This window comes from Polyodon spathula, chromosome 11 (genome assembly GCF_017654505.1).
Source record: "Polyodon spathula isolate WHYD16114869_AA chromosome 11, ASM1765450v1, whole genome shotgun sequence".
Lineage (NCBI taxonomy): Eukaryota > Metazoa > Chordata > Actinopteri > Acipenseriformes > Polyodontidae > Polyodon > Polyodon spathula.
In genome coordinates this window covers 14,095,675-14,108,356 of record NC_054544.1, presented here as the reverse complement: position 1 = coordinate 14,108,356, position 12,682 = coordinate 14,095,675, and the positions used below count along the sequence as shown (strand labels likewise).

The window sequence follows — 12,682 nt, the reverse complement described above, 5'->3', positions numbered from 1 at the left end:
GGTGAAGGGAATATGTTAAACAGTACTGTGCACTCTTTTTTTTATCGTAAAGATTAACGTTAAACATAAAAGTAGGTGAAGTGTGCAGTAGCTAGCTCTATTAATTAGGTATGATGTGTATCCATTTGCATTAACCCACATTATGTAGGTGTGCAATTCTGCTGTATGCATCGACTGCTTTGTATATGAGCTGGCATACATCCTCGTCACCAAAATAATAAAAGCCAGCTGTTATGTTATGCCTGTGAGCAGGTGGGTCATAACAGTATGCTAATTTTAATCCCCTACCCCTTCACTACTGACACCCATATTCGGAAGCTGTGCTTGTTCAACAGATTAACCTACAGTCTTCCCTGCTGTGGGAGCTGAGCACATTAACTTTGAAGTGAGGTCACAGGCAGGTTTGCTGGAAGTGCAGTGACATCACAGCAGCAGTTGGAATGCAGCTTTAGCATGTCAGACACATAAAAGGGGAGTTTCAGCAGGAGTATGAACAATGAGAATGGAGAGTTCCGGAACTTTGATGGCGCAACAACCGTGTACCTAAGTGGAAGGAATCGTTGTTCCCTCTGTCATCCTGAGGGGGGGGGAGGGGGAGAGGAGGGAGGGAAGGGAGGTGGAAAGTCTGAGCTTGAGATGTTCTAAGATGTCACGAGTGCCTGGGCTGTTGAATCAGGAGAAAGAGTTTAATACCTGACTTACCACCAGAACCGAAAAAGATTCTATGCCTTACCATAGAACGTGTAATAGATTGTGACGTGTGATCCCTTCGATGCCTATAATCAACAATCTGCTGATGCCTGCTGCTCATATGAAATGACAATAAATAAATAAATAAATAAATAATTCTCTAATAGAAGTAGATATCGTGCTACATAAACCATAAGTCAGACAGTTTTAAAGAACTGACAGCTAAAGGCTGGCAGTGGCTAAATAATTGCCAGTTTAAAATTAGCGAGGTATTTCTGGGTACTTTGACTTCAGATGTGGTGACTGTGAAATGTGGTGTAAATGACTTTGTTGGTAATTCAGTTTTCTGTTAAGCATGCCTGATTTCAAACAATGGCTGTGGTTTGATTCACCAGAACTTCACAGTGTGTTTTGTTTCTGTCTGCGTGAGAAAGGAAATCCTTGTAATCTAGTTTCCCTGGTTCTGTGTGCCGTGCAGAATACTAATGCAATGTTACACAACAGCTGCCAGGCGTCACCTCTTCAAAGCCCTCTAGATAACAGTTCAGTTCTCTTATCTTGCTGAGTGTTCACGTCCCTGCCGGAATGTTAATGTAGGATAAGAGTACCAAAAGATGTAAATATTATTTTTTAATTTTTTTTAATTGAAAAAGCCATTGAGGTTTTGAACTGAAAGGCACTTTTCAGAGATTCTTGGTGAATCTGAACACACAGCTACAAAGGTATCAAATTAGAATCGCTAAGGTAACCCCTCAATATTTTGTATTTTTTTATTATTATTTGGCCATAGATATCCTATGTGCAAAATCACTATAGAGAAAAACGAAAGCTCAGAGGAACTCCCGTTAACTGTGAGGAAAGCCAGATTATTAGCCAGGATTTGATGTATTAGACCCAGTTTATTATGGAAAGCAGACCACACTATAAATTCAACATCACAGTTGGTACTAATTGCCAAAGGATTGGATGGGCATTAAGGCTGAACGACCCTATCATCCTCTAAGGTGTGATCCCTCCAGGGCAGGGTTTAACCTCAATATTCAAGCAGTGTGCTGAATAATCATTCTAGATAAATAATAACCTTTCTGTCCATTCAAAGTGATTTAAATAAATCGTATACATTAAGAAAAAGATTAACAGACTACATGTTTTGAGTTTGTGCCTCTCGACTAATTTGTGTAAGCTAGTCATCAATTAAAAACACTTTCACCTTACATATCTGCAACACCTTGAAATGGAAAGCCAATGCTGTCAAGAGAGGACTAGTAAAGATACACAAGCTGGATTTTTCTTCAGTCCTCACAGTAAGCTGTGGCGGTATCTGTGCCTCTTCCATCCTCTCATTCACTTTCATTATTTCTTGTCACCCTTATCCCTAACCCCTGGAACTGCTCTTTCAGAATGTCTCATTCAGTTTTTGTGTGAACCATTTATTTTGTGCAATACTACTTCAGTGAGCAGCTGTCTTATCATCAGTGTGTGAATAGAATAGGGAACCTTTAAAAACACCTTCAGGACCTCTTTAAATGCTGCATTTCACAGTCAGCTGCATCACAGCAACCCTGCTGATTTCACAATACTCATTGCATACCAGTGCTCATAATGTGTTACTATATCCTTGACAGGTTAAAGTGTTTTTAGCAGTTTTATAAATCTTACCTGCGCTTCCATTTGTTTCACAGGTCTAAACTGTGCAGTTTTGAAAGAAACACGCATTTCAGCAAACATGTATTTTATTTTTGCATGATATGCTTTTAGACTGTCTAGCACTTTCTGGGATATTTTACCCAGATGATAAAATTGCCCCACACCACTTGGTCAGTAACTAATCAGCTGCTTCCCCTGTTCACTGATGTGCTTTGAGCCAATATAATGGTTTGACCCAGAAGACACTGCTGGCCAAGGCAGTAAGGCAGGAGTGGACGCACATTGGAAGGCAAGTCAAGCTAATTGAAAGCATCCTTTAACCTACTGTAATAACAGGTCATGTTTTTAAATGGAAATCCACGTTTATGTATCTGTCTCTTTAAAAAAAACTACACATTTCAGACCCACATGGAATGTTTTGGCAACACAGCTGATGATGGTCAAGACAAAGGAGTTGGGTTTTGTTTTAGTAAAAAAAAGTGCTTAAAGATTACTAAATACTTGTCCTTAATCTGTTACCTTGAATGATGGTATAATAAATGTAGGGTGCTGATACTTTTGTCTGCGACTGTACCATGTAATGTTTACCATACACTATAAGGCATATTGCCCCTTTTTGTACATTCATGCATACCAGTATGTATGTATGTATGTATGTATGTATGTATATATATATATATATAGAGAGAGAGAGAGAGAGAGAGAGAATATGTTAACTGTTAGTCACAACATGTTAATGCAATCATTTTCTATCATGGTCATGAGAAGAGGTAGCCTACATTCACAGAGCAGCAGTGGATCTCAGTAAGAGTCTTGCTTGGCTCCTAATAGAGCTCTGTGTAAAATTCACTTTTTCTTTATACCCTGTTTTTTTGTTATTAGCCTGTTGTGCAATTAAAACTTAACATTCCAGCCCTAAACCAAAGCCTACAGCTCCAGCGTTAGGGTGGATGACGATTTGTAAATGAGGTTGCTCAACTCGTGGGAGTTATATTAAACTTGGCCGCACGGTGTATGTAATGTATTCAGTGTTCTGCCTTTGGGTATTATTGACGCACTTAGAAGCATTTTGCAGAAAAAGAAAATTAAACCAGTCAGCAAGAAAACAAAACAACATCCAGACTTTAGCACCAAGAAAATAGCTGTTCTTTCATTTGGATTCATGGTCTATGTTCTTTCTCAGCTCTGTCACGAGGAAAGCTTTCTGGCTCAAGAGCAGAGCTGTGGCTGTGTAGTTGTATGTTTAAAGCTGGGTTTAAGCAACAATAAGTCTTATTGCCAACCTTTTATGAGTGATATTGGACATATAAACACACCGTCCTTAGTTATTTGTATAGCCAAATTTACAAAATACTACAAAAGTATATTCATCTGAGATCTAACTCTAGATCTATCAATACATAATGGGCTACCCAGTTACCAGTTTGTATTAATACCTTTGTGTTCCTTGTGTAACATGTCTGTATCTATCAGGATGGGTATTTAGGAATGAGGATCAAACATAAAGATTAATTAATATAGCCAACATGACAAGAAACTGTATTGCTTCAGATTGCGAAATGAAAAAAAAAAAGAATTACACAATTAAAAAAAAAAAAATTGCAATAGTTGTTACATGCTGTTGCAATTGCTATTGAATTAATTTTTGACAAATAAGATGCTGCAGAGTGCAAATGTTGACAGAGGTTTTTTAAATGGTCATTTTGTTTTTTTTGTCTGTTTTCTCCAGACTTTGGTGAAGGTAAACCCCAAGCTTCAGCCAATGCTGGACCTCATCCGAGGAAACAGAGTGAAGTGGGAGGAGCTAAACAGGGAAAGACAGCGCAATCAGCCAAGTAATACCAGCAGCAGCAGTAGCAGTTCAAGTACAGGTACAAGTACAAGTAGCAGCACATCCTGCAACCTGTCCCTAAATAACACAAGCTAGTCCCTGGTGGTTCACTGAAGGGCTCTTTCCTAGCATTGGCTTTTTCAAGAGTCAGCCTGAGGGAAACTGAAATCAGCTGTGCTTCCGGAGTATGGCACTCTGTCTTAGCTTTCGATGCAGAGGTGGATTTTGCTTAAGCGCACAGTATTCACCCATCGAGAAGACGAAGTGGAGGTTTCTCCTATGCAGTTACGGTGGTTTGTGTTGCTGTATGGATCGCTGGACACCATCAATATGCACAATCAGCTTTTTGTTTTGTTTAGCTTGCAGCTCTGTGAAAAACCTAGCATCTTAATGAAGAGCATGGTTGAACATAGATCTTCAGTGCTCTTGTCATTCAGTGAAGCAGTCTTGGTAGAGCTGCAATTAAAATAGGAAAGCAAGGAAGAAAATAACCAGTATCAAAACTTGTTATTGTTCCCGTCTGTTAGGCGTGTCAGTCTGTTACCTGTATGCTTTTCCTTATACTGCTTAAAATATCTGTTGCAGGAATGGTTTTGGATTATGTCTATTTTGTACTGTACATATGTATATATATTTTTAACAAAAGGAAGATGTTGTGGCCCTCTCTTACCTATGTTAAATAACAAGTGTACTTTTATTTAACAAGTGAGGCTAAGGGGCTGTCTTGGGGTTTGTAGCAACGTATGCAATGCAAATACACAGCACAGCAAACCTGTGCCTTGCAGATAAATGATGTATAAAAAGTGCATGAAAATCCTTTGAGTACTGCAGTCATTTATCGATTTTTCAAGTAAGTCTGCATTCCTAAAATTAAGTTTGTTGCATGTACAGTCTCAGACAAATGTATTAGCGCTCTGCTCTTATACCACAATTCAAGCTAACAGGTTAAAGACAAGCATTTAGTAAACTTTGTAATAAAACAAAAAGCAAAATTCACAATTTCTAGTAATTTAACAAATAATCTTTATCACAAAACAAACACATTTTATTTTAAAATATTCATTCATGACACAAGTATTGGCACTCCTTTTTTTTTATTACGGCTTTTATGATTATTCTTACATCTTGTTGGTGAAATCTGGGCCCATTCTGTCTTGCATATTTCCTTCAGCAAACAGCTTTTTTCAGATCAATCCAAAGCATTTCTATTAGATTGAGTTCTGGTTATCGTGAAAGGCCATTCCATAACTTTTATCTTAGTTTTCTTCAAGAACTTCAGTTGACTTAACCTTAGGATTGGGTTGTTGTCGTGTTGGAAGATAAACTGTCTGCCAATCAACCTACAGATGGGGTCATTGTACTTGTAAAATGTTTTGGTAGATGGCTGTATTCATCTGATCTTCAATAACAAGAATGTCTTCAGTCCTGGACCTACCTCCATGTTTAACTGTAGATACGAGGTTTTCTGCATTGAAGGCTTTCCCTTTTTTCGCCAAACATACTATAGTCCATTTCTAGAGAAAAAGTTGAAGTTGAAGTTAGGGTTAGGGTTGCGGTTGAAGAATGCTTGATTCTTGTTCATATTTCTTGGCAAGTTTTAGAATTTTAAGTTTGTTTTATACTTTCTTTTAAAGTGGTTTGCAGTTAGGCCTACATGCAACTCCTCTGTGTTCAAGTCCCTTTGTACAGTTTTATAGTGCAGTACTACGCCTGATGTTTCCAAATCTTTCTTTAAAGTCCTTGGCTGTTGGACAATTCTCCTACCTGCTGTATCTGGACGTCTACTTCTTTCAAGTGTTTCAGTTGAATGTGTTCTGTTGTACTTGATTATTGCTCTGATTGTGGATGTTTGTATTCCATTTTTCTTTGATACTGTTCTGTAGCCATTGCCTTTGTTGTAGTTGCTATCAATGCTTTTCTCAAATGTAAATCCAGCTCCTTTGTCTTGACCATCATCTGCTCTGTTGCCAAAATGTTCTTCAAAAGATGTTGTAAATAATTAGCAATTTTTCTGGCTATTGATTGTATAATGCAGCTTAATTACTCTGTAATGGTTTTCAACATGGCTACTTTTGCCATGAACAAATATTTAAAATTGCTTAAGTGCTTTTATAAACTATTACACGTTAGAGAGAGAGAGAGTTGTTCTTCTACCTGTAGGTTTTAATACAAATCGAGGGGGTATACCATTGAAGCTTTTGGTTTAGTGGGGATACAGATACTTACTCCGCTTCCTCACAGCATGGCATGGAATCGTACCATAGTACTCAAAGGGTTGAAGGGTTAGTGTTGCATGAAAAGATCACTTACTGTGGAACAAGTTATATGTGATCAGTAATCTAAAATCAACAAAAAGACATGTGCCAATAGGGTTTCCCCAGTAATGTAAAAATGTTTTTCCTTATTTGCTCATTTTAACACTTGGGATTTAATTTAAAACAAAAACCCTGGTTACCTTGAATGCGATTGCATGGGTTTTATTAGTGCATCTTCAAATTGTGTGGATTAATTAAAAAAGTCATCATTTATTTTTTACATTTGGTTTCAAATGTATGACTTCTGTATACTGTAATATAATGTTTCTTGACTGCCGTTTGTTTTCTAGCCATTTTTTTTTTTTTTTTTTTTTTTTGCCAGAAAGTCTTTTCAGTTTGTTATTTCGGTTACACATTTATACATTCTTCTGCTCAGACATAATGGAGACCCAAGTCAAATAATTAAAAGGCATGTTATTTGGAAATGTACTATGTTTTGGTTAATTTGTTGGAATAAACATTTGCTTCAAAAATATAATAGTCTGTGATTGTATACAGTGAGCTACTGAGTCTTTGTTTATGGGTTGAAGGAGAGATTTGTCTGGTGTGTTACATTACTGACTCCTAGTGGTAAGTAGAGAGAAAAGCATGCACATATCCCAGAACAACCGTTTTTTTTGTTTAAATCAACCATTAATACATTTCTAAAAGGAAACACTGATACAGTGTATCTTGCATTGTCAGGTGTTAACAAATTAAGCTTTTGATTTTAGTGTTAGCATTTGATGCAGAATAGAAGATTTCGTTTTTGCTTTAAAAATAATGCACGATTAAACACAGAAACAGAATGACTAAATGTGTCTAAACTTTTAGTCTTGGATTGGGGCAAAAGCAATAAATATGACCAACAGACTGTCTCAGCAAATATTATTCTCTTTTTTGTTTATTTTTTAAATTAATTTAAGTCACACAGTTAATCATTAGAAACCACTAATATATGTTTAAGTTCATGAATAAAGTGTTGAGTGTATATAAAGAAACAAGTCTCAAACAGTAAATATATTTCACGAGTGAATACATGATTGTACTAGTTGGAATGTGCATTTTCAACATATGTATTCCTAATTATTTATAACAACATGATATAATGGTTTGGACTGAGGTAACAGATACAGCTTTTTGTTATTTAAGTAGGCATGTGAAACCTACACTGAGCTCAAGAAAGAAAATGAACTAGACAAAGACCTTTTGCACAAGAGTCACGATTGTCATGGGCAGGACTGATATTCACCTCAGTATGATCTTAAAAATGTACTTACTTTAATTTAGCGTATAAGAAAAAAAGAGGTCAATCTGTTTGTAACCTGAAGAAACAATTTGTTTGTCTAATCAACACATGGCCTGCACACTGAATGATATAATGCTCTCAGAAGGAGTCCATCATCCAATTTAATCTCCCTGTTTCTTAATTGACCAGACTCATTATTTCTACCTCTCTGGCTGTCGGAAGGTCACCCTTTGCTTTTCTGAAGCAATAATGAACTAATTCAGAGTATTCTCTGTTTAATTAAAGACGTGTGTTGCAGAGACTCTTGTAAATTAGTACTCAGCTAATTCAGTTTCAGTAATAGAAACGTATTTCCATTCCTCAGCTGACTGACAGAGGGAATTGCAGAACAAAACAAGCGTACAAAAAGCGTAGTTTACAAGTTTTAAAATTAAAAAAATAAAATAAAACATCTAATAATTTATTATTATAAAGTGCTTTTCAAGACAATCTCACAATAATTGTAACATGTGAAACAAGATCAACAATAAACTAAAAATATGTATTTTTAAAAAAATCCTATCCGTACAGCCAGAATGAAATCCTATACGAAGTTTGTCTAAATACACCTGCAAAAATTATAATCTGATTGACAGGAATATCCTTGCAACCATCACCAAAAGTAGACATTGGACAGAGGGGGTAACTCCCACATTCATGTTAACCTTCATTCAAAGGCAGCTCCTAATAGTATTTAAGCCAGGTACATTTAAACCCCTTTGCAGTTTTGAATTAACTCCTCCTCCTCCACATCATTTCTGTCACTCAAATTAAACATGGAGGCAGCACCCAGTGCCCTGAAAGTCAAGGCCAAGAAGCAAAAGCAAGCATATCAAAAAAGCTGTGATACATGCTTATATCAACTGTTTCAGAAAACCAAAAACATTTGTTAAGGAAATGCTTTTGACTTGTAACTGACCCTGGTCTGCAGCAGTGCTGGGGTTTACAGGAGGAAAGCAAGCAAGGAAGTGTGTGGGAGTTGGGTCCCGAAGCCATGCTTCACATGGTATATGTTTTCAAGTTCCAGCTCAAAATGATGCCCTTGGGAGTACATTATTATAATCAAGTGGCAAAAAAATATTCAAGATAACACTGAAAAACTGGAGAAAAACAACAAACTTTGTAAATCCATATTATCACAAATTAGATAAAGTATCGCCCTGTGTTATCCATACCAAACAGGCCCTATTTACAACTTCTTCAAGTCCATTATATTGATTAAACCATGTATGGTTCTTTGAACTGCTGTCTTACAGCCAGGGCACTCCAATATCCAAGCCCAATATCTTAAACCAGGGGAATCGATTTAAAGAAGTAATTAGCATTAGTTTCTTCTTGTACACAAAATCCTCTATCACATGATTTATGAATTATCTGATGGATATCTTAATGCCACAGTGGGATCACATGGTTACCTGTTTTTTACAGATAAAATCATTAGAGGTCATGCCCCTGTGCTCTGTCTAGAGAACATTCCAATCCCAAATTGTAGTCTTAAACAGTGATTAGAAAATGGATTGGCAATTTCCTTTAACCTGATTGGTCAATATGAGGTTTCTAATCTCTGGTAAAGAACCTTGAATGTTATCGTTCAAGCTATGTTTAATCACTGTTCCCTGTTCAATGCGCTGGCAAATTTGTAAATACAATAATAATAATGTATGCAATTTACTGTACCTTTTTTCTACTTGTTGAAAGAATATCTCCATTCTAGCACATGCCCTCTGAATGTTGTCTGTCAATGTCTGCTTCCTTCCTACACGTTCAATCTATCAATTTAAATGTAATACAGTATATTTAAAAAATTTACTTGTTTGCTGTCTCAAGCAATTCAGTAATCATGACAGCAATAGCAACTAGTCTCTGGTTTGAATGACAAGTTGTAGAAGTCAAACAACTGGATGCAGATTTATTTCAGCAAACTAAACGTAGTCACTGCTCTCTTCTCTAACAAAGCCAAATAAACTTTATAAAACACGGTACTACTACTAGGTATTTGTAATTACTAAAACGTTGCTCATACTTTTATTCTAAAATGTTTAACATTTTTTAAGAGGTAGATAAAAACATACAGTTCTGAATCCATGTTTGGAGGTACCTGAACTGAAGAACAACTACATATAATAGATCATTTTTAGTTATTATTTATTATTGAGGCTATTGGAAATACCCACAATGCAACATTGTACACTGCTGGGATACTGAGTATACTTGACCTCATATGGAATTCTAAGCAAACCGCATTACGTGTGAAATGTTGAGGAAAACGTTTGTTTGCATTCAGCAACAAAAACTAGTGCTTACATAACATCACCCAAAAATGTTTTTTTATAAACGCAGCCATTTTATAATAGCAATAGAACGCTCAGAAGAGGGCATGACCATCTGGTAAGGCCCTTCTAATTATGTTAAATGCCCTCACCTTAACGACATGAGGAGGGCCTTACCAGGCGGGTCAAGCCCTCATCTGAGGGTTCTATTGCTTAATTAAATATGTTATACTGCATGCAATGTGCTGCACACAATCTAGAGTCTTAACTTTGTATTCATATAGTATCTTCTTTACAAAATGTATAGGTTAGAAGTTACTTGTAAATGCTCAGCCTTAAAATAATACAAAGTTGGAAGGATTTTACCTTCCTTAAAGGGGAAAACCATGCCAAAGTCTACCCACAGCAATCAAGCTTCCTCAAGGAAGTGCAAGAAGTGAAACTCTCGTCTACAGTGGGAAGTTCCAGACACGAGAACTGTAGCCTTCCTAAATCTTGGAAGAATTTATTAATTTAGCATTAAGCCTTTCCCAACAAAGTAGGCGCGAGACACAGTTCAAGGTCTACTCAGTTAAATATTTTTTTATATATACATTTGCTTTAAACTCTGAGAGGTTTGGATTAAACAGATGAGCTACTTCAGCAGAACATCCACTGCCTAAGAAAATATTCTATTGTTCAGAAATTTAACTAAATTATTCGTAGGGAATGTACACAACTTATGAAAACTTTATGAATACGTTGTTATTGCACCTGAACATATGTATTGCAATATATCATCTAACAAACAGCTATTTTGTTATTCAGAAAGGTGCAATTGAAGATCACAGGGCTGACTTGAGGATACGTGCAAAGTGATTTGCCGCTGCAATACACCCATATTGCTGCCAAAAACTGTGTTAGCTGGCGAGAAGTGGGACTTTACCAGTCACAAAAAATGAGGCATATGTAAAGAATGTTTTTCACCTGGCGTTCTGCACCCACTCTCTAATGAGCACTTTACTATCACTAAAATATTAAAATGACATAGAAATGTATTCAAATAAAGAAAAGCGCATGGATCTGGAATACTAAGCAGGTGCAAACATTATACTGAGATGTAAGGGTTTTGCCTTGCACTTGGGCAATTGCTGACCCTCCAAAAACTTTGCATCTCATCTGACAGGGTACAAATCATTGTAGAAGCGAGTAATTAAAAGCTGTATAGACTTATACTGTATAGCTGTATACACTTCTTAATGCAGCGACGCTTGGCTCTTATTGAGGACAGGCAGGAAAACCAGTCGGAAGAGAATGGCAAGACGGAGAAGACCCTGCATATTCAAACCCAGGGCCACTTGGTTTGGGATGGATTGTCCTCTCCGCTTGCCTCTCCAGCGGTCAGCTGTGATGTGGCTGGGGGTCCTCCTGTTCCTGCTGCATGCCTGTGCTGTGTTGCGAGTTTTGCTTTAGTTTGCCGCCGCAGGTCCTGCCACCTTTCCATTACCTGGTTGACTGTCCTCCTCGTAACACTGACAGCATTTACTTTCTCCACTAGAGGACCATATTGGCCTCTTTGGTAGCACACCTGATGTTGGCAGAGGCTTTGCCCAAAGAACTAAATTTCATGCTGAGTGACCTCAGCCATAAGGACTCTCAGCTCCTTCTAAGAAAACATTTCTTTTCCATGTGCAAAGAGGACTTTGTTGCCCTTACTCTACAATATTTTATCTTATGGTTTGGTTTGATTTTCGTGCTCCACAAATCTTATACAGCACCTACTGTTCTCTGTACTCTTAACTCACCTCACCTCTGGGCTGTAAGTGCGGCTGCTAAATAGCCCGATGCACAGGCGGCAATCATTTCGACCCTCATTAACAAGATATTTGTGAGTGTTGAGTAATTTGCATTGCTCTTAAGCTTTCATTGGCCGCAGTGCAAAATAATTGCCTGGTCGCTTGGCAGTCGCAGTTGTTTGCACAGCGCCTATCCCCGATATATCCATAAATCATTATGCAAATCCCTGGAGATAAACAATTATCAAAAGCAGACTTTTATACTTTATTATTTAAATTTACCCAATTATCACAATTTGGCTGTTAAATTCTGTCACCCTGCTGGAAAAGATCATCAGTATGCTTTTAGAGCAGTTTTTTTTTTTTTTTACAACATGAAGGACTTTGTTTTTCTGGACATAATATTAAAATGGTATTTAAAATTGTATTTATCTGGTATTTTTCGCAAAGTGGATTCACTGTCTGAAATACCAATCATCCACCGCCTATTATATCCATGTCAAGTTTTCATTACATTACAATCCAACAGACTGTTTAAGTCTGCTTACTGTGCCGATATTGTAAAAACTTACTAGGAATACATCATCCGAAAAAAAAAAAAAAAAACCACACAGAACATGGACAAAAAGTCACCATTTTTTAAAACATGTCAGACTTAAAAGTGTCACCAGAGAATTACAGATTTATTTTTTTAAGCTATGTTAATTGGGTTGGCGACAGTTCAGAACAAAAAAAAAAAAGGAAGTTAATATTTATGCCAGTCTTAATTTCCTGGACTGTGCTTAAACTGAAATGGAAACATACACAGAAATAACCAAGAGCTTAATCATACCAGCCACTGCTAGAACAGTATGAGAACTTAAAAAAGAAGACCGTTAGGGACAAAA

General features: G+C 36.9%; 1 protein-coding gene across 2 annotated transcripts in view; it reads left to right on the top strand.

Annotated features, from left to right (window-relative positions):
- The window catches only part of LOC121322545 (dual 3',5'-cyclic-AMP and -GMP phosphodiesterase 11A), a 70,772-nt gene extending 65,630 nt beyond the window's left edge, over positions 1-5,142 (top strand). For both annotated transcript variants that reach the window (XM_041262652.1, XM_041262651.1), the window contains one exon: positions 4,067-5,142. In XM_041262652.1, coding sequence (XP_041118586.1) covers positions 4,067-4,264 — 198 coding nt within the window. In that variant the 3' untranslated portion in view covers positions 4,265-5,142. The remainder of the gene's footprint in view (positions 1-4,066) is intronic.
- The last annotated feature ends 7,540 nt before the right edge of the window (positions 5,143-12,682 follow it).